The following is a 27,488-nucleotide window of genomic DNA, read 5'->3' as shown; positions in this document are numbered from 1 at the left end:
GCTTATTTAACTTACATACAGAGTATATCATGTGAAATGCCAGGCTGGATGATGCACAATCTGGAATCAAGATTGCTGGGAGAAATATCAATAACTTCAGATATGCAACACCCTAATGGCAGAAAGCAAAGAACTAAAGAGCCTCTTGATGAAAGTGAAAGAGGAGAGTGAAAAAGTTGACTTAAAACTCAATATTCAGAAAACTATAATCATGGCATCCAGTCTCGTCACTTGATGGCAAATAAGGAAAAAGATGGAAGCAGTGACAGACTTTATTTTCTTAGGCTCCAAAATCACTGCAGACGGTGACTGCAACCATGAAATTAAAAAAACGCTTGCTCCTTGGAAGAAAAGCTATGACAAACCTAGACAGTGTAATAAAAAGCAGAGATATCACTTTGCCAATAAAGGTCCATATATCAAAGCAATAGTTTTTCCAGTAGTCATGTGTGGATATGAGAGTTGGATCATAAAGAAGGCTGAGCACCAAAGAAATAATGCTTTCAAACTGTGGTGCTGGAGAAGACTCTTGAGAGCCCCTTGAATAGCAAGGAGATTAAACCAAGCAATCCTAAAGGAAATTAACTCTGAATATTGACTGGAAGAATTGATGTTGAAGCTGAAGCTCCAACACTTTGGCCATCTGATGCGAAGAGCTGACTCATTGGAAAAGACCCCGATGCTGGGAAAGAATGAGGGTAGGAGAAGAAGGAGGTGACAGAGGATGAGATGGTTGGATGGCATCATCAGCTTAATGGACATGAGTTTGAGCAAGCTCCGGGAGTTAGTAAAGGGCAGGAAACCTGGCGTGCTGCAGTCCATGGGGTCACAAAGAGTCAGACAGGACTGAGCTACTGAACAACAACAAGCCCTATCTCAGGGAGAATTAGTAAAATAAATAACATTAAGCCATTTTAAATTCAGAGAGGAAAGGCTCTGTGAAAACATGAGATACTGCTCCTCAAACACAGCTTAAACTTTGTTTCTTTAGTAAGTTTTGATACCAAAGACCATAATAAACCAGACTTGGAAGCTTGCTTTAAGAGAATATTGTCCTCATTCTATACTGATCTCTACTGCTTTTTTGTGTGCTATTATAAACTCCTTGACCACCTGACAAAGACATTTTCTAAAGATCATTTTCCAGAATTAGACTTTATCGCGTTCTCATTTAGTATGCTATGCTATGGCGTCAATATCATGAAATCAATTTCTTAAAGTCACAAAACAAGATTTTGACGTGAGGGGATGTCCCTCTTTTAGAGTTCCCTTCTGGATAAGATACTGGAGGCCTCATTGCAGGGAAGTCTTGAGAAAAAAAACAATAGGAGGATGAGGGATTGTGAGGGTTTTTGTTTTTTTTTTCCTAAAGAAAAATATCAATAAAATAACTCTTGACAATGTAAAACAGTGCCTCTATCTGGGGTCAAGGCCAGAGCAATGGACACCTTATCCCACTCATCCTCTTCCTCTGATAAAGCCCCAACCAGTACTAAAAAGTCTTTTTCATAAAAGCCTAGGGGCCTTTTTCAAAAGTGCTTGAAAAAGAAGTAGACAAAGGAAAACTGAAATCAAGAGGATTTTCCAGTCTGTCTCTGGTGGCTGGTCCAGAAGGATGCCTCAGTTCCTGCTTTTCGCCTGCCTCTTCATCATAGTAACACTTGGGTCACCAAGGGGTAAGTCTTGTGTCAAGTACTTGACACAATATTTTTTTTGTTGGAGGAATTTGCTGTTATATACAGGTTATTAAGAGCAAGATTCCAGTATCTTAAATACTGGTTCTAGAATAGTATAAGAAAAGTCACTGATAACCTATGGAGATATGTTTCCAGAGAATTTCATGTTCCATTTAGCCTCTCACCTGGGCATCCAAAATTTCCGTGGATCTGCCAAATCCAAACAACTTTCCACGAGCTAAATATTTCTTGGAGTATGTATAAAAGGAATTCTAACCTCTTTATTTTCTAGGCACTTTTATAGTCCTAACTTTAAGAGCAAAAAAAAAAAAAAAGATTTTCAGAGTGGAGGATAGAGTTTTTCCTTTAACAAATACAAAGGACTGACCGTGCCCATAAAGGCACAGATCTGGATAAATCAGACTTCTTAGGTTTGACATCTTAAAATATGACTTTTGCAGTGACTGACTGTATCTTAAACTCTCTCCCCCCTCAGCTTTGGTACAAAACAGGCCAACAAAGCAAAGTTTTCATTCCAGTTAGTAACAATTTTCTCTCTCCTTTTCCCATTACAGTTTAAGTTCTAACTAGAAGACAGAGTGAGAGGAGGCTGAGATGATGAGGAAAACCATACTTCTTGGCATTTTGGGGAAGCTCAGTGTTTAGCTGCCCCTATTTCTTTGGGGTAACTAAGGCCTTGCTCTAGTACCTTTAAGAATAAACATTAAAACGAGGCTTGAGACAGTAAGGAGACATAGAAAATTAAATGTCATGTGGTATCCAGGATGGGATCCTGGGACAGAGAAAGATACAGGCAAAAACTAAAGAAATCTAAATTGTGGACTTGAGTTAAGGTATCAACAGTGGTTCATTAATTGTGGCAAAGATAACCATACTCGTGTATGATTATTTCATGAGGGGAAACTGGGTGCCAGATGTGAACTCTTTATACAGTCTTCGCAACTATTCTCTACATCTAAAAAAAAAAAAAAAAATAGTCCTGAAGATAGGTTTGAGCCAAGTTTAATCACCCTGTATCTGCTGCCAGTAAGTAACCAAGAGTTGCTTGAGCCAAAGTCGTCCTTCCCTCAACTTCCTCTCTGCTTTCTCCCCACTCTCTTCCCTGGCTTAACTGTCCATTACCTCCGTACCCTCCCACCAGATGCGTTCTACCTTCTTAGATCTTTTTTATTTTATTAAATTTTTATTTTCCCCATAACTTCTAGGATGTTTAACTCCAAGCCATAAAAAGGGAAACCTTTAGGGGCTGGGGATTGAGGTGGGGGTGAGGTTTCCTGGGAGGAGAGGGGAAGTGAGAAAAAAAGGAAAAGAAGGGCCAGAGAAGAGGGGAGATGGGAGGGAAGGAAGTAAAGAGTGAGAGGGAAAGAAGGCGAGGATGGGTTTCTCTGCTCTCTGCTTTCGGTTTTCGGCCGCTGAGAGGTGCTGGCCCCGGGGATACGGGAGGGGCAGCTGGCCAGGGGGCTGATGGGCAAGAATCCTGGTAAAGGCTGACCGGCTCTCTGCCAGCCAGGCCCCCTGACTTGAACTTCCAGAGGAATCCACCCGGCTGTTCTCATTTGAGGAGTGTATATATGGGTGTGTGTACATATATCAGCAATTCAGGATGCAGCATGTATAATACCGAATTCTGGCCTCCACACTGAGTCTGAAACAGGAATTAACACCAGCGGCCGGATTATAAAAGGATTGAAGTACTCCCTTAAAAGGGGGGTGAGTGGAATGGGTTTATTTACTGTTAGAAAATATCGCATGAGTAACTTTTAATTTATGTTTATTTTACAGAAGATAGTAAATTTCTATTTGTGCCATACATCCCTACAAGAGAAGAAATAAACTTTTAATGAATAGCACAAGAAATGATAGTTATATTTAAGGAAAAACTTTATAAATCATGAAATAGTTATTGAGGGAGGTTTAGGAATTTCTGTAAAAGCTATTACAAGTTGAGTGCCTAACCATTTCTTGTAAAATTAGAGCCAAGGAGATGAACCAAATATTTCTATGAATATATAATCACCTGTGAAATTGCCCTGGAAACCTTTCTTCATAACAGAACCACAGCTGGGAGAGCAGATGAGGGAATGTTTCCCTTTTCAGACGGTAGAGAGTCCATATGTGGACATTTCTTCCCCTCGAGGGACATCAAACCACAGTCTAGGACACAGCTGGGGTACCTCAGGGACATTTTAAGGAGAGGGTTGTGCCTTCCATGTGTAACTCTACCAAAGTTTTTTTTTTTTTAGAATATGCAATGTTCTACTTATTTCTTGTCCCTGTTATATTCTCAGTGGGGCACTAGGCTACGCCCTCCTCTACATGTGACTGAAGTTTTGAGAGTAAACTTGAATTGGAAATGTAGACTGGGAAAATTCAAAATATCTTCTTGACAACTTATCAACAAGACCCATCACATTTAATTATTATGCAGTATTTGCTAAAGCTGAATTTCCTGTCCACAGAGTTTACTGGCCTTGATATGAGTTCCCTGCCTACAATGTCAATTAAATCAGCCTCACATGCATTAAGAAGGATAGTATCCTCCGGCTAGGTCTCCTTTCTAGAATTTCTTGATTTTATTGTAAGATTCTTTATAAGCACAATTTGCCTATGTTATTTCAGCGTTTTCTTGAAATTGAGAGAAACGGTGAGAATACTGGAGATATTGGTGTCTTCAGTCATTAAAATGGTTTTGATGAGATACTTGTCTATGTTATTTATGCCTTAAAAATGCATGCTTGAAATGTTGCTGTATTCTAGACAGTGATGCCGTGGCTAATTGTGAAGACACAAAGCTCATGATATTTTCAATAAGCTGGTGGAACATGTACCAACATTCATACAGAGACTACCCTTGGTGATTACTGGCCACTGTGCTGTGTATTTCCAAGCACATGCCAGAGGCCTTGTGCTTCCCAGCCGAATAAGTTTACATATTTATTATCAAGCCAAACTGCCTACTAGTACAAAATTCCATCCATAATCTTGCTTATAAATGATCGTTTAGTTGGACCCTCCGGTCTTTTTCGATTTTCCAAAGATGAAGAGCTTACCACACTGTGATACAGCTTCTCCATTACTGGGCTTCCCAGGCGGCACTCGTGGTAAAGAACCCACCTGCCAATGCAGAAAACATAATAAGAAACGCCTGTTCAATCCCTGGGTTGGGAAGATCCCCTGGAGCAGGGCATGGAAATCTACTCCATGTATTCTTGCCTGGAGAAGCCCATGGACAGAGGAGCCTTGCAGGCTACAGTCCATGGGGTCACAAGAGTCGGACACGATTTCGTGATTAAACCACCATTACTGGATAGCTAAACTGAAATGCACTTCCCCATAACAATTTGTTTTGTCATTGTAACAGAATACCTAATTCCTTTTTCACAAGCTTTTTCCAGATTTTTTTGAAAAGTAATACATAATATACAGGATTTTTTTTTTCCTGCAAATAGTAGTTCTCAGCTTCCTCTCCAGTAAATAATTGTTAGGCTCCCTTCTAAATCTGGTCACCATCCTCTGGACATCAGGTTTGTTCATTACTTTCATAAAGTATAGCCTCCAGATATGAACACAGTACTCAAAATCCAGACTGACCAGTGCAGTGTTCAGTAAGATTATAACTTCCTTTGGTCTGAACAACTATCCTATCAGAGGAATACTGTGGATAAAAGGTTTAGTCCAAAAAAAAAAAAACGTTTAGTCCAATGCAAACACAGAGCTTTAAGTAGATTTGAAATAATTTTTCAAATGTAAAAGGCATTTATGAAATATGTTTACATCAACTTGAAGAATCTTAAACAACTGCTTTTAGGGACTTTAGATTATTTCTTTCTTGAAATCTAAGATCAAGAAGGTAAACTCAGGCTATTGCCACTGTGATCCAGATCATCAGGTTGCCTCTGAGGTGTCCTTTTCATCCCCAGCCCTAGACCCTTGTTCTGCTTACATCAGTCTGAACGAGCCATGGAGGAACACTGACCACCAATTCGATGAGTCTCAAGGCTCCCCTCTATGTGACAACAGTGTGGACGGGGAGTGGTACCGCTTCACAGGCATGGCTGGGGATGCTATGCCCACCTTCTGCATACCAGAAAACCACTGTGGAACCCATGCACCTGTCTGGCTCAATGGCAGCCACCCTCTGGAAGGTGATGGCATTGTGCAACGCCAGGCCTGTGCGAGCTTCAACGGCAACTGCTGCCTATGGAACACCACTGTGGAGGTCAAGTCTTGCCCTGGAGGCTACTATGTGTATCGTCTGACCAAGCCCAGCGTCTGCTTTCATGTCTACTGTGGTCGTGAGTACTTCCCTGGACTCTTTTCCCTCCCCTCAAAGGCCCCAGAAATGACATCAAAGAGAATAGTGCTATAGAATTCTGTTGTAGTAGTATCTCAGCGCCTGAAGAACATAGATTTAGGAGCACAGATATCTCTAGCTCATGATTTCTGGGGACTACTCTTAAGATTTCTGAAAAATTCCTAAGAATAGAAAGGAAGGGAGCTATGACTTTGATCAGTTTTGTCTTTTATGTAATTTAGTGTGGATTTCCAACCTTTCTGAGCATGGAGGACCCCTTCTTTAGATATATTTCAGACATCCATATGGTAGCATTGTGCTTAGTATCCATTGATATTTTTTAGAAATGATGTATAATGGGCAGAAGCTACTTGAGATCAGTAATACTTTCAAATGAATTTTCATGTTATTAATCCCTTCAAAATCTGTACACATTTTAAAAACAGACTGCATAGAAGAGTAGAACATAATGCTATTTAATCTACAGCTCATGTTTGGTGAGGTTTTGCAGAAAACACCAGGGTCGCCCAGGGGTCTGTGGATGTGAAGTTAGGACTCATGGGTCTCAATGACAGAACATGCCCATGCCCCTGGACAGTACCTCTTGCCAGTGGGTTATATAAACCCAGAACAGTGAGAATTCTCTTGATGTTGATTAGGAATTTGTACCCTGTAATTGAACTCATGAGACTTTCTTATGGATGAGTGTCCTCTGACCCTCGCCCCTCATGAAAGGTCATCTTTATCCTTCCATAGATTTTTATGACATCTGTGATGAGGACTGCCACGGCAGCTGCCTGGGTACCAGTGAGTGCACATGTGCTCCAGGAACCGTGCTAGGCCCCGACAGACAGACATGCTTTGGTAAGAAACTCATCTTGCAGTAGAAACAGGCCATTAGGAGCAAAAGGACAAATCAAATCAAAAACTCTTCTTGACTCATAGCACCACCATTTTTCCACTCTGTGTCTCTGAACACTCGGAATGGGGTTTGCCTTTTTAGTTCATAAGTAAAGCTTCAAGTCAAATTTATATCATGTGCTGGGACAGTCTAGGATTATGCTGTCCAATATAGTAACTACTAGCCATATGTGACTATGAAGCTCTTGATATGTGGCTTCTGTGACTGGAAAACTGAGCTGTAATTTTACATAATTTTAACTTAAAAGCTAATACTTGATTGTCATCGGAAAACTAAAACTATGTGGAACAACTTGAGTGAACTGTAAATTTCATGACTCTAAAGTACAAATCACATATTTCTGATGAAAATTTATCATCCAAATTGAGACATGCTATAAGTGTAAAATACACACTGGATTTTGAAGACTAGTTAAAAGTACATATCTCAATAATTTTAATACTGATTATATATTAAAATTAAACATTTTGGAAATACTAGATTAAATGAAATATATTATTAAAATTAATTTTACCAATGGCTTTTAACAAAATTTTTAATGTGACTAATAGGAAATTTTATATGTGTGGCTTGCTTTGTATTTCTGTTGGATAGCTTTGGTCTAGAATTACCTACAGGTATACTTCTATAGCTTCAATGATATAATTTTGGTTTGTCTGAGTAGCAAGAAAGGGGAGTCAGGTTATTCATTGGAAATGCAGAATTGTCTAATTGTATATATGTTTTGTTGTCCACAACTGGGAGAAAATAGAGTTGAAAAACCCAGGACTGAAGGTCATCTCTTTTTTGTTTAATGTCATGAAGCTTTTTGTATTCAGACTCAAAGAGATTTAAAACAAGTCTAGAGAGAAAGGGAAGCACTGCCCCACACCTGCCTCCTCCAGAAGAGCAGTAACAAGATCAGGGTGGGATAGGGATCAGGATGAAAGGGCTATCAAAGGGTTCTTATTTTAGAAAAGCTTTTGTTTCTCAGTCTCTTTAATGAACCGCCCCCCCCACGCCCCCACCGACTGTTCTATGGAGCGTGGTTAGGCCCTCCCACAACAGTTGTTAGGCTCTTGCATGGCCGATTTTGACTATGTGATTTATTGCAAACAGATCTGGGGTGTGGCAGACGATGGTTCCTACAATCCCCCCAGCCTCTCACACTGCACAGGCACACGCACACACACACACACATATACACTCATATCTGTTGGAAAATATTTGGCTTCCTTTTAAGGCAGGGGTTTTTCATTCATTTCTCTGCCTTTATTTTCATATAAATTTTGAATAGGTAATGTATTTAAATAGCTCCCAAATTAAACAGCATGACAGGTATACAGTGAAACGTCTGGCTCTCTGTCCCCCATTTGTTCCATTTCCCCCTCCTCCAACTCCACCCCAAGGAAACTACATTATTTACTTATGTATGCTTCCAGGATTTCTTCAGGCAGATATAAAAATAAAAATATACACATTTAATTATTGCTGTTGTTTAAATCAAAGGTCACCTGTTATACACACCATACATGTCTCTTGCTTAGCAACTTATCTTGAATGTTTCTGCCTATCAGGACGCAGGGAAAAGCTGCCAGTTTCCACCTGGGGTCTGCCTGCTGGTTTCAGGGAGATGATGAATTCCCTGAAATTAGAGGCAAAGCTTTGTGTTTGTGTGTATGTCAATGTTACTTTAGTTTTTAAAAAAATATATAGCAATTTTAATTATTTGTTATAAATTATGTATTTGGGGGAGGCAGAGAGAAAAGAGAAATAATATAACAGACCCTCATGTACCCAGATTTACAGCTAAATTTTTCTTCTTTTTTTTTAAATAAAATTTTGCAGACACAGATAAAGCCATCTCACGCCATCTCTTAGTATTTTGAAGTTAGTGTATGTCCTTCTGGTCCCTGTTTTTTGCTTTTATTATTTATGTAAATAAATAACAATAACAATATAACACATATAACTAACTATATAGCACTGTTTTGTGTGTTCTTAAAATAGTTCTTAACATGGTTTTAAGAACCTTAACTCCCCTGTGAGATTTTCTCCACCCTTTTTTCATTTTATACCTATAAAAGTGGAATTGCTGGGGCATTGAGTATCTAAATTAGGCTGTAATGGACAATTAACTCCCAAATAACAATGATTTAAATAAATAGAAGTGTATTTCTCTCTCAGGTAAAAAAATCAGTCTCAGGGTGAGTAGTCCAGGCTTTGGACAGAGACTGGACCCAAGCACCAGTGTGGCCGTACCCAGGAAGGCTGCCAGCACCCCTATCCATCCGCTGTCCAGGCAGTAGGGCCTAATCTTAGCAACTGTATTTTTCATTTCTACAGGTTCCGTGTGCTTGGTTTCGATTCTGCTCTGTTTTCCTACACATTCTTTTATTTGGCTACTGACCTTGTATCTCTTTAGTAATTTTTTAAATCCTTGTATTATGTGTTTTCTTGGGTTATTCTGTTCTCTATAGTTCAGAGATTACCAGTTGTTACCATATCAGCTTTCTCATAGTGGATCATCTCCACCTGTGTAGTGTTTTATGGTAAACCATCTTCTATTGTAATTGTTTTTTCTGTGGAACTCCACTCTTATCACTGGTTTGAAGAAGTTGGTTTTTGTTTTTGTTTTCTTTTACTACACAGCAGTGTTGCAGATGCTTTTGTCACAGAAGTTTCACCAATCCAGGTCAAAGTTTACATCAGTTACTCAGTTTCAAGATCCCCACTAGATGTGGGAATTGTGACTTCATACTTCAACCATGGCAGAGCCAGACTTGGCTTTTATGAAGGCTTTTTTCTTTCTCAGAACTTGAGGCAGAGAGCTCCTTACTGCTTACCTGGGCCTCAGAGCAGAGCCCTTCCTCTCCCCCTTTCACTACGGGGATGCCTTTTCCAAGGTCCTAGGCATGAGCTGGGTTTCAGTTCCAGCTCATCTTCTCTCAGGGACCCACGGCCATACCTTCTGTCATCTAGTGGGTGTTTAAAGCCCAGTCCCTAGTTTATATCTTATATCCAAGCCATGACAAATTTAGCTCTTCAAGCTCCCCATTTTTTGTTTTTAGAAGGAAGTGGATTGACATTTGTTGCCAACTGTGCATTTTTTATAACAAGAATCATTATCCTGTATCACATTCTTAAAAAGGATAACAATCATTACTTAAGTACAATATGGGAACATTCCAATGTTTATTTTTTTAAAGGTGGTTTTTTAGTATTTTGAAGTCTTTACTGAATTTGTTACAACATTGTGTTAGTTGCCCAGTCGTGTCTTTGCAACCCCATGAACTGTAGCTTGCCAGGCTCATCCGTCCATGGAATTCACCAGGGAAGAATATTGGAGTGGGTTGCCATTCCCTTCTCCAGGGGCTCTTCCCAATCCAGGGATTGAGCCCGAGTTTCCTGCATTGCAGGCAGATTCTTTACCATCTAAGTCACCAGGGAAGCCCTGTTACAATATTGCTTCTGTGTTATATTTTGTTTTTATGGCCAGGAGGCATGTGAGATCTTAGTTCCCTGACCAGAGATTGAACCCTCACTGCCTGCAAAATCTTAACCACTGGACCACCAGGGAAGGCCCTTCCAATAGTTAAAACAGATTTTAAAGGCAGTTGTTTATAATATTAGGTTGGTCAAAAAGTTAGTTCGGTTAGTAAATAGAGTTCGGTTAGTAAATAGAGTCAATAGAGTTCTTCATAAAAATGAAAAATGTGTCTGTCTTTACTTAAAACTGAACAAAATTTTTGGCCAGCCCAATAGAAGACTACCTCACTAATAGTATACAGAATACATTTATTTTAGAAAACATGAACTTTGCTTAGCTAACCAGTTCATAAGATTTTGATTCCACTTGTTTGACTTAGTATGAATGGAATGCTAGATTTTTATTTTTTTAAAAAATAGATATGCAACAATCAACAAAGTTTTACTGTATAGCACAGGGAACCATAGTCTATATCGTGTAATAACCTCTAATGGAAAATAATCTCAAAACTAATATATGTGTATATGTATGACTAAATCACCTTGTTGTGCACCTGAAACTTTGTATGTCAACTATACTTGAATCAAATATATATATATATATATTAAGGAAGACTGCTTCACAAAAAATTTCATCAGACCTAGCCTTTTGCAATGTAAATTTATTTAATGCATTTAAAACACAGTTTGATTTATAAGTTTCAGGAATTGGAGAAAATGAGACTCGCCAATACAAGCAAGTAAGTGAAACCAGATAACAAAGGGAATTTCATTTCCCCAACAGTTTTGCCCTGAGGAGGGAACTGGCGAACAACCAGCTGCCTTCTGCTCTAGCAGAGGGCAGAGGGACAAATAACTTGGTTGAGGAGACCAGGTTAATATTATAGAAGTGATTATATTGGAGATGGTTTGTGGAAAGTCTATGAACAGGATCTGAAAAGATGTAGCGATTCTGCTAAGGGGCTTGGGAAAAGACTGCCTGGCTCAGCACTGTGTAAACTGTGTGGTTTCTCTTCTACAGATGAAAATGAATGTGAGCAAAACAATGGTGGCTGCAGTGAGATATGTGTAAACCTCAAAAATTCCTATCGCTGTGAATGTGGGGTTGGCCGTGTGCTAAGAAGTGATGGCAAGACATGTGAAGGTGAGGTGGGCAAGAAGGGATTCACATCAAGAGCCCCCACTAAGCCACTGGCTTATTTTTTGACATTTACGAAACTGTCCAGGGTTAGAAGAGAGTAACAACTTGGCTGTGTAAAGAAACCACAAACCATCATCACTGAACATCACTGCAGGATGCTTGTGTTGCAGACAGAATGCAGTGTTGATTTTATCTCCAAGCTTTGGCAGAAGGGAGCTGTTGCAGTTTGCAAGAGGCAGAGAGCTGCATTTTAGTTTGGGATATAAAAATTGGGTATTCCATGTTTCTCAAACTTTAATACACCCACGAATCACCTGGCATCTTGTTAAAATGCAGGTTCTGATTCAGTAGGTCTGGGGTCAGGTGAAGATCCTGCATTTTTAAATAACTTTTAGGTGCTGGCTATGCTGCAGACCCAGGGAGCACATCTGAAGTAGCAAGATAATGGAGGCAGGTGGCAGTTTCTCAGACTTTCTTGCTGAGAATCACCTGCATGCTTTTAAAGCTGGCCCTTCCCAGGTCTCTCTCCTGGAGACTCTGGTTCAGTGAGTGGGAGAGGCCTTACAGTTTGTGTTTTTACCAAGTTTCCTATGTGAGTCTTACCACCTTGGAAGTTTGGGAAACTGGTTTTTATGAAGTCATTTATTTTACTCATATGCTTTACATTTATTAGAGATTAACACATGTTTGGAGATAAGTAAACTTACCTGATTTGATAGTAGAAATGCTACATGGTGACAGTTTTAGTCACTAAGTCATGTACGACTCTTGGACGGTAGAGTTGGACGTGGACTGTAGCCCGCCAGGTTCCTCTGTCCGTAGGATTTCCCAGGCAGGAGTACTGGAGCAGGTTGCCATTTCCTTCTCCAGGGGATTTTCCCAACCCAGGGATGGAACCTGGGTCTCCTGCATTGCAGTGGTTTCCTGCATTTCAGGCAGATTCTTTACCAACAGAATCACCATGGAAGTCCAGAAATTCTGTATACATTTTGTACAATTAAGTAATAAAAAATAATTTGAAATGTATGTTGAATAACTGAAATGGAAATTGTCTACTATTATGACATGAAGCTTTGATAATATCCCTTCTCTAAGGCACATTTGCCCTTGCAAATTATCTGAAATTTCATAATTTCTACTTTAATAACTCTGAATCTCATGACATTGAGAGTTAAGAGGCCAAAAAAAAGAAAAAAATCTCTGCAGATTATATGAAGAGATAAATGGCTTATCATTATTTACAGAGGACATATGATATGTCCTAGAGGATAACTGAGTGTATGGCTGAATACATTATAACACTGCTTGTGAGTTCACTTTATTCTAACTATATTCAAAATAATAAACTGCTACCCTAAAAGGAAAAATTATGGCCAGTGCTCACAATTTATTTCATGCCACAAAGTTTGCATTATTAACTCAGGGTCCATTAACCAGGATATCAAACTGTTGTCTCTTATAAAAAGACTAAATGTACTTTAAGTTTTATTGGATAAGGGTAATATCCTGAATCCTCCTTAAATCTTATTTTATACAACCATCTTTGCATATTTGTATATTAATGAAATGTTCCATGAGGAACATTTGTAATTATCTACGAGTATTTTATTGGAAATATTACAGTTAATCCTCATATAATTTTAAAACCTAATAATCATAACTGAAAAGTATTTTAGCAGAAGATAAAGTTTGAATATGAATTATACTTTAGGATTAAGATTCAAATTTGAAGCCCTTACATTTTGGAGCATTTTTTGGGTTTTTTTTTTATGGAAACCCTTACATTTTATTGATAGTCCAAACATATTTGTTTCTTTAGTTTGTTAGATTAGCATATTTTCTTTTTTAAAATAAAAGGCTCTTTTTAATTTTTAAGTAATTTTTATTGTTTGTTTTACTATAAAAGAGTTATGTTCATGGAAGAAAATACGGAGAAGTAAAAGAAAGATATGGACCCAGAACCCATTTGCTAGATATATCCATTCTAAACATTTTGGTATATCCTTGTAAGAGACTTAAAATTCTTCAATCCAAGTAAGAATTTCAGCTTATTTTGTGCATTGCAGTGTTAGATCTGGAAATATTCTTAATGAACATTTAATCCAATACTTTCATTTTACATTTATTGAAACTGACACCCAGGAAAATTAAATGGCTTAAGGAACATCACTTTTAAGAAAAAAATTTCCTATTAATGTTGATTTTAACATTTTATAGCATATTTTATGCTTTCTTCTATATCATTATATATCATTTTCAGCTATTTAAAAAACCTGTAAGAATACTTTAATCTTTTTTAACTACAGATTTATAAACAGGTCATAACCTAATTTCTCTTAAATTTTGTGAAGATTAATTCATTGCAAATTTATTCTCTCTCCCTATTTCACAAAAATTGATTCATTCCAAGTTAGTTAACTGATGTTCCAAAGAACTAATATTTTTATCATTATTGAACTGAGACTTATAGCTATAACTGGAAATTGGCTAATACCTTCCCTTGAACATCTTAAATGAATTGAAAGCATTCTCCCCCAGGTTTTTTTTTTTTAACCACACCCTGAAGAATCTTAGTTCTGACCAGGGATCAAACCTGGGCTGTTGGGATTGAGAGCTCAGAGTCCTAACCACTAGACCACCAGAGGATTCCTGAAGGTATTCCCCTTTAAATATTACTTTACCCCTAAAACAGGGAGCAGCAAACTTTCTCTGCATAGACCAAACAGTGGATATCTAATATGGAATTTGTTCAAACTACTCAACTCCACCCTCGCAGTAAGAAGGCACCCCATAGATAACAGGGAAATAAATGAGTATGACTAAGTGTGCTAATCAAACTTTATATAAACAGCATATAGCAGGCCAGAGTTTGATGATCCATGATCTAGAAGATAGCATCCAGAACCCACAAAGGTCATTATTTTTCCTCTGCTATATGACATTATGTGGTAGTTTCTTCATTTTTCAACTGGATATTTTTCCTTTTTTGCCCATTTGATTGAGTATGCTTTCTGAAAATGCAAAACTTTTAAAAAGAAAACTTTTAAAAGCTACCTCATACGAGAAGAATGAAGGAGCTCGGTGGAGTGGAATCTCTCAGTTTGCTGTCCAGGTCTTATTTTTATAATGTGCTGTCAACCCAAGAAAAATATCTCCAGTGCTGTTATTCCTAGAGATTCGGGGAGAGGGTCTGGTGACCCAACCATTGGCAATAACTCTGGGTAACTCTGATCCATTTAGCTGCTCTGCTTGAATTTATACTCTGTCAGTTCCTGTTACATCAGTAATAAACATTTCAAAATTTGGTGGACTAAATGTTACAGCATTTAAGAAATGACTTTCTGGTCTTCCTCCCCAAATTATACTTTAATCATGAGAAAAACAGACAAATCCAGGTTGAAGGGCATTCTACGAAATGACAAGCTTAAATGGTGAGAGCTGTGTTTGGTTGTAAGATGGCTCTTTGTAGCTCTAACATTTAATCAAAACTTCTTTGTGGACATTTCTGCATGTCTCAGTGACCGAGGGGGGCCCCAGTGATACTGTGGTAAGTCAAGTACAATGCCTGATGCAAACCATGAGTCCAAGAACCAGAATTCTTGAGGAAGAAGGCTACAAGATCCTTCCTTTTTCTTTTGGTTTTTATTGTAGACATTGAAGGATGCCACAATAACAATGGTGGCTGCAGCCATTCTTGCCTTACGTCTGAGAGAGGCTATCAGTGCGAATGTCCCCGGGGCTTGGTGCTGTCTGAGGATAACCACACTTGCCAAGGTAGTACATGCTCAGCTTCTGCTCTGACTTCTTCCTTCCCAAATCTCCCTGTCTTCCTCACCCAAGTGTGTCAAGATTCTCATCTTTTAGAATACCAGCTCTTTCAGCAGTGTGTGTTCACTCTGGAATCATTCAAAATTGCAGTTAAAAAATTTAACATAAAATTTACCATCTAAACCAGTGTTAAGTGTATAGTTCAGTAGTGTTAAGTATATTCACATTTTTGTGCAACAAATCTTCAGAACTTTTTCATCTTGCACATCTAAAACTCTGGACCCATTAAAAACATCTACCCCTCATTCCTTCCTCCCTGCAGCCCCTGGCAACCACCATCCTACTTTCAGTTTCCATGAAGCCAACTATTTTAGGTACGTCATATAAGTGGATTCCTACAGTTTGTCATCTTGTGATTGACTTAATTTCACTTAGTAAGTTGTCCACAAGTTTCATGCATGTAGCGTATGACAGGATTTCTTCCCTTTATAAAGCTATTCCACTGCATGTGTACACCACATTTTATTTATCCATTCATCCATTGATGGACATTTGGATTGCTTCCTCCTCCTGGCTATTGTCAGTAATGCTGCTATGAATATGTGTATGCAAATATCTCTTTGAGATCCTGTTTTCAGTTCTTCGGGATCTATACTCAAATGGATTGCTGGAACATATGGTTTCCTTTGCTTTTTACTTTTGATTTTATTTACCCTGATTTCTATTATTAGTTGTATAACTAATTTTCAATTAATTTCAATACTTAATTTAGATGGGGTTCCTCTCTTTTCTAGCAGATCATTGTTTTTCTGGAAATCTAGTTATTTATGTCCAGAATATTAATTTATTCATCCAGCAAATATTTAACAAGCACTTATCTGTGATTTCTTTATACTAAGTTATTGCTATTATGTGCCCTCATACACTGATACTGCCCTCATGTTTTGTCTGACAGTACTCAGAAGTACTCATTTTAGGATATTTGTACAGTCTTGAGATGAGAATGCTTTAGAAAAGCAATCTTTTTATATTAAATTAAAGTGGGCTTTATAGTCACAGTTTATGGTTTACTGAGCCATGCAAGGATGATTTGGAACTTTTCCCCAAGTGCACTAATGCTGTTTTTATTACCACTGTTTTATGGGGCAATAATTAATGGTGAAGTCAAAGCAGTAACATTATGTAATTTAAGCCCATATCAAAGCAGTACTTTTCCTGTATTGCCGATAAATTGTTTCCGCTAAAAGTTCATCCTTTAGGTGTTTTGATACATGGAGTTATGCTAGACACGCTTTGAAATGTTTGTTAAATTGAAACTTCAGAACATTTCTTCATTTGGGAAATAATACAGTATTTGACGAGCATTATTTGACCACCACCTTGGGAGTTAGGAGTCCAGCTTTTATTCACCAATTTGTTTTGAGCCTCACAGATTTTTCTTGTGGATAAAACAAAAAGCTCAAAGTGCAAGAGGGAGAAGTTGTTTCCCCTAGTAGTCTCCTTCCCCTCCTCCCAGTCCCGCTCTCCCGGTTCTGACAGCATCCCCTGTCCCCACAGTTCCTGTATTCTGCAAGTCGAACACCATCGAAGTGAGCATCCCCAGGGACCTGGTTGGCGGTCTGGAGCTCTTCCTGACCAACACCTCCTGCCGAGGCGTGTCCAATGGTACCCATGTCAACATCCTCTTCTCCCTCAAGACGTGTGGCACAGTGGTCGATGTAGGTTCTTCCTAGAGGACTCTTGGGGAATGACCAAATCTAGTTACTTGGGAATTTGTTGATGAACGTGTGAGTTGTGGCTTGTGTCATAGATGACGTATTTCCACATAAAAGAATGGCGCTCAAAAATTCACATGCTGTTCATTTAACAAATGTATTATTGAGCATCTGTGCTGTGCTGTGGTCCTGACACTGGGAAGACAGCAAGTTAAAAAGAATTCTGCTCTTTCAGTTCTCAAATAGTATTGAATACCATCTCTCCAATATGCACAGATATTTTCCTGAGTGCATCAGCACCAGTACCAGGAGGCCTACTGTGTCTCCTCTGACCAATTATCTTACTTGAAGAAAACAGTGATTAATTCACGCATATGCAAAATAAGATTCCTGACTTTTAGGAACATACGTGGTTCCTAAAAGAAAATACACATAAAATATGAGTCAGCGATACAGTTGACAGGTGGTGTAGGAGGCCAGAAAGGGACAAACCCTGGAGTAGTCAAGACAAGTGAGACTTGAATTGGGGTGGAAGCATATGCGTGGTTTATACAGGCAGAGAGGTGGGGAAAGGGCATTTCAGATGAGAAACAAGTGATCAAGTCTCAGAGATGGGAATTCTTGAGGCTTATGCTGAATGAATGGGCAATACAACCTGACTGGCAAGGAATGAATAATGGAAAGGAAACTGGAAAAGTGGGTGGAGGGAGACTGTGCTTTCAAAGATCTGCTTTGTGTGCTGGGGTGAGACGTTTGGCTTTTTCCCATAGGAATGGGATGAAGCAGGCACTGTCATGATGAAATCAGCAGTGGACAAGATGAATAGAAAAAAGAGGACCTGGACCCAGGAGATTGATGTAGAGGCCCTTGCAATCAAATAAACAAGTATTTATTTATGGAAACAGAGAAAAATCAGAGAGCTAATTAGACTTGGGATGAGACATTGGGGAGATATTTGAGAAGGACCCACTTTAGGCAAATTGTGTTTTGTCGTATCTGTGGATAATCAAATAGAAATGCCCTGCAAATGAGCCAGGGGTTCTTGATACACAGGAGAGCAGACAAGGCTAGAGATGAAGAACTGCAAATCATCTGAGTAAATGCGACAGCTGAAGCCCATGTACAGATGAGCTCAGCCCAAGGTCATGCTGCTGCACAATCACCAGGTCTAGGATTCCAGAAAAATATAATATACAGAGGCTGTTCTTTTCTAAACTATCAGAGCTTTGAATTTGCTGATTCTGCATAGCTCAGGTTTTTATGACTAATACTCCAAAGGAATGTGTGGGTTGACCATGAAGTGATATATAAAACTCTTAACAGTCAAAACATGTTAGTAAAAAGAGGAGAAGCGATTTTTCTTTTTTTTAAGTTTCAGGTTTTAGCAACTGAATCTCTCATGTGTTTTGACGTAAAGAGAAATTAGAGAATGCTATGGTGGGCAGCGGGTAGGGTGCTCTGTAGAGATAAACAGAGGCTCTTTCCCCTCCTGGCTCTGGCCTGGCCCAGGTGGTGAACGACAAGATCGTGGCTAGCAACCTGGTGACGGGCCTCCCCAAGCAGACCCCAGGGAGCAGCGGCGACATCATCATTCGAACCAGCAAGCTGCTGATTCCCGTGACCTGCGAGTTTCCACGCCTGTACACCATCTCCGAAGGCTACGTTCCCAACCTTCGCAACACCCCGCTGGAAATCATGAGCCGCAGCCACGGAATCTTCCCGTTCACTCTGGAGATCTTCAAGGACCATGAGTTCGAAGAGCCTTACCGGGAAGCTCTGCCTACTCTCAAGTTGCGAGACTCCCTCTACTTTGGTATTGAGCCCCTGGTGCACGTGAATGGCTTAGAAAGCCTGGTGGAGAGCTGCTTCGCCACCCCCACATCCAAGATCGATGAGATCATGAAGTACTACCTCATCCAGGATGGGTAAGTAGGCTTCCTGAATGATGGATTAGCCTTAGTTCTCATCCGGGTCTTCCCTGGTGACTCAGATGGTAAAGAATCTGTTTGCAGTGCAGGAGGCTCAGGTGCAATTCCTGGGTCAGGAAGATCCCCTGGAGAAGGAAATGGCAACCCACTCCAGCGTTCTTGCCTGGAGAATTCCGTGGACAGAGGAATCTGGTAGCCTACGGTCCATGGGATTGAAAAGAGTTGGACAGACTGAGGGACTAACACTTTCACATTTGATCTCTGGACACAATAGCAACTTCAATCATTTCATAAAACCAAGCAGCACTCTTGCCTGCTCTTAATTAGTTCAGAAACCACTTGTGTACATTTTGGTGGTAAAAACTGGTGAGGAAGAGCAGAGTCAAAAATGACTCCAAGGGGTCTAACTTGTATGATTGACTAGATGTCCGTAACCAAGATGAAAGGACATAGGTTGAAAAGCAGATTTGCTGTAAAAATACTGAATATGATCATTCCAAATAATAATATTACAATGTAAATGCCTGGGCTTCCCTGGTGGCTCAATGGTAAAGAATCTGCCTTCCAGTGCAGGGAACATGGATTGGATCCCTGGTCTGGGCAGATTCCCTGGAGAAGGAAATGGCAACCCACTCCAGTATTCTTGCCTGGGAAATCCCATGGACAGAGGAGTCTGGCAGGCTACAGTCCATGGGGTTGCAAAGAGTCAGATACGATTTAGCAACTGAACAACAAACAAAAACAAATTGTAAATACCCACAGGATACTTAAGAGAATTTCAGTGGCAGTTGGAAATGCATGTCAGTTAGACTCAGAAACAATAGAGACAAATAACAGAGGATTACCCCTGTTTATAGTTGAAACTATAGGATTGATTGGGGCTTCCCAGGTGCCACTAGTGGTAAAGAACACGCCTTGCCAATGCAGGAAGCATAAAAGAAAGGCTCGATCCTTGGGTAAGGAAGATCCCCTGGAGAAGGGCATGGCAACCCACTCCAGTATTCTTGCCTGGAGAATCCCATGGAACCTGGCGGGCTACAGTCCATGGGGTCACACAGTTGGACACGACTGAAACAACTTAATATGCATACCTAGGATTGATTAACCTGGTCAGAGAGATTGTAGAGCATGGGTGGCATGGTGGTGGTTGTTCAGTCTCTAAGTTGTGTCTGATTCTTTGCGACCACATGAACTTCCCTGTTTGCTCAAACTCATGTCCGTTGAGTCAATGATGCCATCAAACCATCTCATCCTCTGTCGCCCCCTTCTTTTGCCCTCAAACTTTCCCAGCATCAGGGTCTTTTCCAATGAGTAGGCTCTTCGTATAAGGATGGCAGATGGAGAATGAGAAATGCAAGAGGATAAGGAAGTGGAAGCAGCAAATGCAGACCCCTCTTTTAAGAAATTTGGTCATGAAGGAGAGAGATGAAATAATTGGTTGGTTTTAGGAGAGGAGAGATCAAGTGAACTTCATTTCTGTTTGCTTGTTTTATACAAAGGAGAGTTCCATATTTGTTGAGGTTGTTGGATTGAGAACTTTGCATGTGTCCATGTATCATTGAAAGCCTAACAGTAACCACATCTACTGCTTACATTCCCAGGAAAATTACACTCACACCCCAAACTCAGAGCTGTATCTCTTCAGTTCCTTCCTCATCCTCAGTGTCAGATGGGACGTATCTTTAGCAGGTCAGGACTGGCCGCTTAAGGAAAGGCAAATGGCCTAGTGAAGAGCTCCGCAGATGTGCCCTGGTTCATGCCCTTTGCTAATTACCCTGATAGACTCTGAAATTTCTCCTTTGCTTTTAACCCCCTGGATCTCTCACCATAGGCGAACTTTACCTGCTGCTATCGATTTCCTGCACAGTGATTTTAAACTTTTGATACACATTAGGATCAACTGAGAAGCGTTTCTAAAAGTAGCAATATCCCAACCCTGTTCTCCACTCTTACTGCCTTATTTCCAGCCCTCATTATCTTTCACCTGGACAGATGAAAGCTTCCAAACATAGCCTCCTACATCCCAGCTCTCAAGTCTCATCTCCACAGAGCCCTGGGTATCCAGTCAAAAGGAAAACAAATTATATATATATAGTCATATTCCTGCTGAAAACATATTGATGACTTCCTTTGGTTGGTAAATTTAGCTGTTTACTAGCAGGAGTACTGGAGAAGGCAATGGCACCCCACTCCAGTCCTCTCGCCTGGAAAATCTCATGGACAGAGGAGCCTGGTAGGCTGCAGTCCATGAGGTCACTAAGAGTCAGACATGACTGAGCAACTTCACTTTCACTTTTCACTTTCATGCATTGGAGAAGGAAATGGCTTCTCCAGTGTTCTTGCCTGGAGAATCCCAGGGACGGGGGAGCCTGGTGGGCTGCCGTCTATGGGATCGCACAGAGTTGGACATGACTGAAGTGACTTAGCAGCAGCCTCAGCAGGAGTACCTCTAGCTTCAGATTCCTGTAGCCTCCTCAGCTTGTTTTCAGAATCTGGAAAAGGCATCTGAGCTGCTCTGGATGGCTAGAGGTAGGTCTTATAGGAGACGGCAGGCCTTTGGGTTTCTTGCCATCTTAAAGTGATCTCCACGAAGTTTTAAAATGAAACATGGAAGCATCAATTTTTTCTTTTTTTTTTTTCAGTCACATAATTAGTGCTAAGTAGATCTGGGGATGGATTTACTTTGTGGGGGGTGGGTTTTGGTTACTTTTAAATTTTTTACAGGTTTATTGCACTGCTGTTTGTATACAATAAATATGCTATTCAAAGTATACAGCTTGGAGAATTCCCTTGAGGTCCAGTAGTTAGGACTCTATGCTTCCACTTCAGGGAGCTGGGTTTGATCCCTGGTCAGGGAACTAAGCCGCCCAGTGTGGCCAAAAGATTAAGTGTGCGATTTGGTAAGTTCTGATGTCTACATACTGGTGAAGCTATCACTACAATCAAGGCAGTGAATATTTCTCTTATCACAAGCTTTCTCCTGTCCCTTGCATTTACTTTTGCAAACAGAAACATATAGTCTTAACCCACTTACTGGGAAAACATGTAACCTACAGTCTCAATAAAGCTTGTGAAGTTTATTTATAAACTTTATTCAGACCGTCAGTTAGGACTATATGCTTATATTTTAGACAGTTCTAAGAAGATGTGCTATTTAATTTTCCAGCCTTTAGTGCACACAAAAACAATGCTATGGAAGATATTAAAATTGTTCAAAAGCATAAGCAGAACTCAAAAACACAGCTATGCAGACCTGTTTCCACTATACATAGGCAAATAGTTTCATCTCTAGTGCAATATTGGATAGTACAGTATTAGCTAAGAACAGTAATGGTGCATTTGAGATATTCCCTCAAGATAAAATCCAGCTCTCAGTTTGGCTCACTGTGCCTCACCCTCTGACCTCCACCTTCTCCATTTTCTGCTCCTGCCAAAGAGAACTATGGGCAATTCACAGTTTCTGTTGCTCCTTACACTCTCCTGATTCTGCAGCTGCCATTTCCACTGCCTGAAATCTTCTTTCCTTTTTATTCATGTCTGATTCTTACTGGTCCTTTGAGACACATTGGGACTTTTTTTTCCCTCCGTGAAGCCTTCCCTGATTGTTCTAACCAGAACTAGAGATCTTCCTTTCGTCTTCCTCAATTCTTTGCCTACATACAGTAAAGGTCATTTACTATTTGTCTAATGAATTATTGAATGAGTGTTTTCATAATACTAACTTGGGGCTAGTTCAGAGTCCTAAAATAAACATAATGCTGTTTACTTATATTTGTAAATTGGTTGATTATTCATTGTCCTCAGCTTAAATTTAAATCAGGCTGGTTTCCCCTGATATTTAACACATCTGATTTGCTTCCCTCTAGTTTTAGTTGGCATATGCTCTGGGAATGCAAAAAAATTTAATGCAAGCCTAAGCAAAATAGAATTAGAAAGTTTATCTCCAGAAAAAGAAACACTGAATTCCAAAATCCAACATTGGACAACTTTTGGGTAATCAGTTATTTTGACTTATCCTATACTGTTTGTTGTTACTTTCTTTTAGCACATGAACTTGGAGTTGATGAACTAGAATTGTCTAATCACAGCAAACACGGAATCCAGAGCCAGAATTTGTCTTGGGTTCTATTCTGTAATGTGTTGCCTTGCAACAACTCTTTCTGTCACACTTTCTCTAAAAAATTTTTTTTTACTATTCAGCCACAGAAAAGAATAAAATTATGCCATTTGCAGCAACATGGATGGACCTAAAGATTATCACACTAAGTGAAGTAAGTCAGACAGAGAAAAGCAAATATCATATGATATCACTTATATGTAGAATCTAAAATATGATACAAATGAACTTATTTACAAAACAGAAACAGACTCACATAGAAAGCAAACTAATGGTTACCAAAGGGTAAGTTGGGATTTGGGGAAGGGATAAAGCAGGAGTTTAGGATTAACAGATACACACTACTATATACAAAATAAACAACAAGGCCCTACCATAGAGCATAGGGCTTCCCAGGTGGCACTTGTGGTAAAGAATCCACCTGCCAATGCAGCAGACTCAGGACACGCGGGTTTGATCCCTGGGTTGGGAAAATCCTTTGGAGGAGGAAATGGCAATCCACTCTAGTATTCTTGCCTGGAAAATTCCATGGACAGAGGAGCCTGGTGGGCTACAGTCCATGGGGTTGCAAAGAGTCAGGCACAACTAAGCATACACACACAGGATAGCATAGGGAATTACAGTCAATATCTTGTAATAACCTGGAAGTAGTGGAAAAGAATATGAAAAAGAACATATATGTGTATACCTAAATCACTTTGCTGTACATCAGAAATTAACATTGCAAATCACCTATACTTCAATTTTTTTAAAATAGTATTTTAGGTAAAGATAAATTGAGAATGCTGAGGCACTCAGATGAAAAGTGCCATTTTAATGTCACATTACTACCGTTCTCACAGTTACTGGACTTTTAAGTTCCCTGACATCACAGACCACATTGTTCATCTCTAACTCCTCTGCAGCACCCAGAAGAGTGTGTCACACAGATTGGATATGCAATAGGTATTTGAGAACATAATCAGAAATGGCATAGATTCATTTAACCTCAGGAAAATGACAATGTGTGAATAAATATAATAAATAACAGAAACCACATTATATTTCTAGATCCTCTTCAGTTTAGGGGAATAAGGTACCAGTGGTAATACAAGTCAAGGTGTCATTTTTTTTAATAATTTTATTGGATTTTTCAACTGCCCTGAAACAGCAATTAGCAATGAACTAGAAAGTGTTCTGTAAGTATGTGGAGTAAGTATCCAGTTTAATAGGTGTTTATATCTGATCCCACTTTTTTACTGGCCTGGTAGACAGAAACTATGAAGCATCCACAAAAAGGAAAATAGGTAAAAGTTCCTTTTGAATTCAGAATGGAGAAGACAATATATGTGTGAGCCCTGGCCTTTAGGACAAATGGTTCATCTATTCTAATGCTTGGGCTCAAAGTAGAGAATCAATAACCCCTCTTGTTCCCCCAGCTAACCCTGAGGTGAGCCTAGGAGTTTCACTTCGAGTGGTAGACCTGAAATTAAAATCTCAAAGCCTATCAAATTAAAATTTGGCATTAAATCTGTGAAAAGAGGTATTAAAACATTTTGGAAGTAAATGATTCCCAATAGGTCTAGTTAATATCAAAGAAACTGACATCTTTATGCAGTTCCTTGTTGTACAAATTGGGGTTTGCTCACCTTTGGATCCCCTTCAGGGGTGAGTATCTGTTAGGTGTCTGATAAATATAGTGAAATCTCATTAAAGAAAAGCCTTCTCAAATCAGTAATAAAGTACATGAATGCAGAATTCCTACAATATATTAAAAATGGAAAAACAGCCTTAAAAAGATACCCCGGTATCAGAAGATATCTTTATAATAAATGTTGTTGCTGTTACTAATACTTCAGGATATTGACTTAAGAGGAGGTCCTGGTGCGCAGTTTGTGGGTACAGTGAATGAAAGATGGGACAGAGAGTGTTAATGAGCAGAGCTGTGTCTGAGATGCCTTCACAGGGAAGGGATTTCATTTTTCCTTCATTCTCAAAAGTCTTGAGTGCAGCCCAACCTCCTCCACCCTGTTTGCCTCTCCTTGGACCAAACACGTTGGACTGGATTGTTTTTCCACCTCTGTTTAAGAAATCAAATCTTACGTGCTATCCTGCCCTACTTCCAGCTGTGTTTCAGATGACTCGGTAAAGCAGTACACATCCCGGGATCACCTCGCAAAGCACTTTCAGGTCCCCGTCTTCAAGTTTGTGGGCAAAGACCACAAGGTGAGCTGAACACCTTTACCTTATAAAGCTGTCTGCCCTCTCCCCCCATGAACCTGAGCCTTCCTAATGTCCCAACTTGTTCACATTCTAAAGCCTACCATTGGGAGCTGCATGACCTTTATGAAAAATACTATAAAACTGGCCATCTAGAATCTTAACACCTCCATGAATGTCAGAATCATTTGCCCCCTCCCAATAAAATAACTGGGCTTGTTCAAAGAAAATATGATGTGATTACAATACAAAATCCTTGTGAGCAGGTATGATTGAAAAAGCCTGTGTAGTGGTCACATGGCAAAGTACATGGAAAGAATATTTGCAAAAAGACAAATAGTGAAATATTCAGTGAAAACAGTATTTCACTGTTTTACATGCCAATTCAAATAATTATAAGACATTTTATACATATTAAATGTATAAAAATTACAAATCTCAACTTTCAAGCCTATAGGGAGATGTATATAGTAGTAGTAAATGTTGATATACTTTCTGGAAAGCTGTGTAATAACCTGACAACTAATTAATAATCTGATAATGTGTAATAACCATAAAATTATCAGTGTAAAAATTTCAATTCTAACAGTTTCTCAGAAACAAAAATAAAAACATGGTTTGTTGAATGTGTTTATAGAGTACTGTATGAAAGAGGCATTTAAACCAGTGCATCAATTAATGCAATATTAAGCAGTTAGTGTAGAATAAAATATAGAAAAAGGAGATATGAAAAAACTCCTGTCATAAAAAATTTAAATGAAAATTGAATAGGAAACAGTTTTTTAATGTATATAAGTAAATAGAGGTTATAAGAGGCCATATATTGATATACTGTGTTGAGGTGGAAGGTTTTTTATTTTAGTAGAATTGTTGAAACACTTAAACAAAAGAAAGTTTGAGGCCAGCAGTTTTTCCCATACTGCATCCAAGTGTATTCACGTGCGGTCCAGCTTCATCACTGTTCCAGAATAACTGCTAACCATGATGGCTAACCTTGACCTTCCTCTTCAACTGGGCAGCATGCATTGGGAAGTTACTTATAGGAAGAAGCTTGGAGAAAGAACTTGTTACTTTACACAAAGTGGGTGGGACCCCATGTTATGCCCAGACCTTGATGTGACAAATCAAGATGTTAATGTTATTAGACGTTGTCCTCACAGAGTTCTCTTGTGTCCAGGCACGGAGGCAGAAGTTGTGGATGTCAGGTTTTAAATCACCCATGTGACTGAGTATGTTTGCCACATTATTAAATGTGTGAATTTGGACAAGTTCCTTAACCTTCTTAGTTTCCTTATCTGTAAAATGGGGATGACAGCTGTTTCAAAGGCGGTTGTTTAGATGAAGTGAGATGAAACTTGTGGAACATCTGGTAGTGCCTGGCTTCTAGCAGGCACGCCCGCCTGGCGGCTGACCCCACCGCCTCTGTTCTCTCATTGTAACCTCTCCAGGAAGTGTTCCTGCACTGCCGGGTCCTGGTCTGCGGGATGCCGGACGAGCGGTCCCGCTGTGCTCAGGGCTGCCACCGGCGAGTGCGTCGTGAGGCAGGAGGAGAGGATGCCGGTGGTCCACAGAGCCAGATGCTGACGGGCGGTCCAATCAGCATCGACTGGGAGGACTAGACAACCCACCACCCAAGTCCTCCTGCAAGCTGCCTGTCTCTCTGGAATTCTCCCCTCGTCTTCTGAGAACATCAGTGACACCCTTGAACACCATGCTGCTTTAAACATTACACTTTGGGTTTAGACAAACCCCCAGAACCGACTCACTCAGACTCCAGCCCATTGGATCAGGAAAAGTCACCTCACTGCTGACCAGCCTGTTCCAGATGGAGCTTCATCCTCCTAATGTGGACAGCTGTGCCATGCACCCCCAAAACAGCTCACCCCCATGCTCCCCCATTTCTCTCCTGCAATAAAACACCTAGTGTAGAATGCAGCAGCACCACCACTAAAATCAGAAGTTGGGTATATTATTTCAAATTAGGAATTTAAAAAATGAAATAGTGGCTTGAAATTATGACTTAAATACCCACTGACTCCTTAAATATGTAAACAATAATTATACCCTAAAATTTCCATTCAAATACAGAATAGTTATAGGGGATTTGGAAGTTTATCACTGTAAGTGTGTACTAAAAATAAACTATTTGGATTTCCTCCTGAATAATATTTTCCTCTGGGGTTTTTATGTTGTTTTAAGTAAACTATTTTCAATTAATAAATGTTAATAAACTCATTAA

General features: G+C 39.6%; 1 protein-coding gene across 1 annotated transcript; it reads left to right on the top strand.

The window, feature by feature from the left end:
* Positions 1-1,409: 1,409 nt before the first annotated feature.
* OIT3 (oncoprotein induced transcript 3) lies at positions 1,410-27,488 on the top strand. Its single transcript, XM_043477237.1, has 9 exons — positions 1,410-1,676; positions 5,618-5,992; positions 6,748-6,855; positions 11,403-11,525; positions 15,174-15,296; positions 16,848-17,008; positions 18,515-18,930; positions 25,156-25,255; positions 26,698-27,488. The coding sequence occupies exons 1-9, from the start codon at positions 1,616-1,618 to the stop codon at positions 26,866-26,868; spliced, it is 1,638 nt and encodes a 545-aa protein (XP_043333172.1). The 5' UTR covers positions 1,410-1,615; the 3' UTR covers positions 26,869-27,488.

Source organism: Cervus canadensis, chromosome 8, assembly GCF_019320065.1.
Source record: "Cervus canadensis isolate Bull #8, Minnesota chromosome 8, ASM1932006v1, whole genome shotgun sequence".
In the NCBI taxonomy this organism is placed as follows: domain Eukaryota; kingdom Metazoa; phylum Chordata; class Mammalia; order Artiodactyla; family Cervidae; genus Cervus; species Cervus canadensis.
This window is presented reverse-complemented; position numbering and strand designations above follow the sequence as displayed.

What these genes read in the sequence shown, in the direction of transcription:
- OIT3 (XM_043477237.1), top strand. Translation starts at nt 1,616, where the DNA reads ATGCCTCAGTTCCTGCTTTTCGCCTGCCTCTTCATCATAGTAACACTT. An exon ending in TGATGGCAAGACATGTGAAG is followed by an intron (nt 11,526 to 15,173) that starts GTGAGGTGGGCA and finishes TTTTTATTGTAG; the next exon opens with ACATTGAAGGATGCCACAAT. An exon ending in TACTACCTCATCCAGGATGG is followed by an intron (nt 18,931 to 25,155) that starts GTAAGTAGGCTT and finishes CCCTACTTCCAG; the next exon opens with CTGTGTTTCAGATGACTCGG.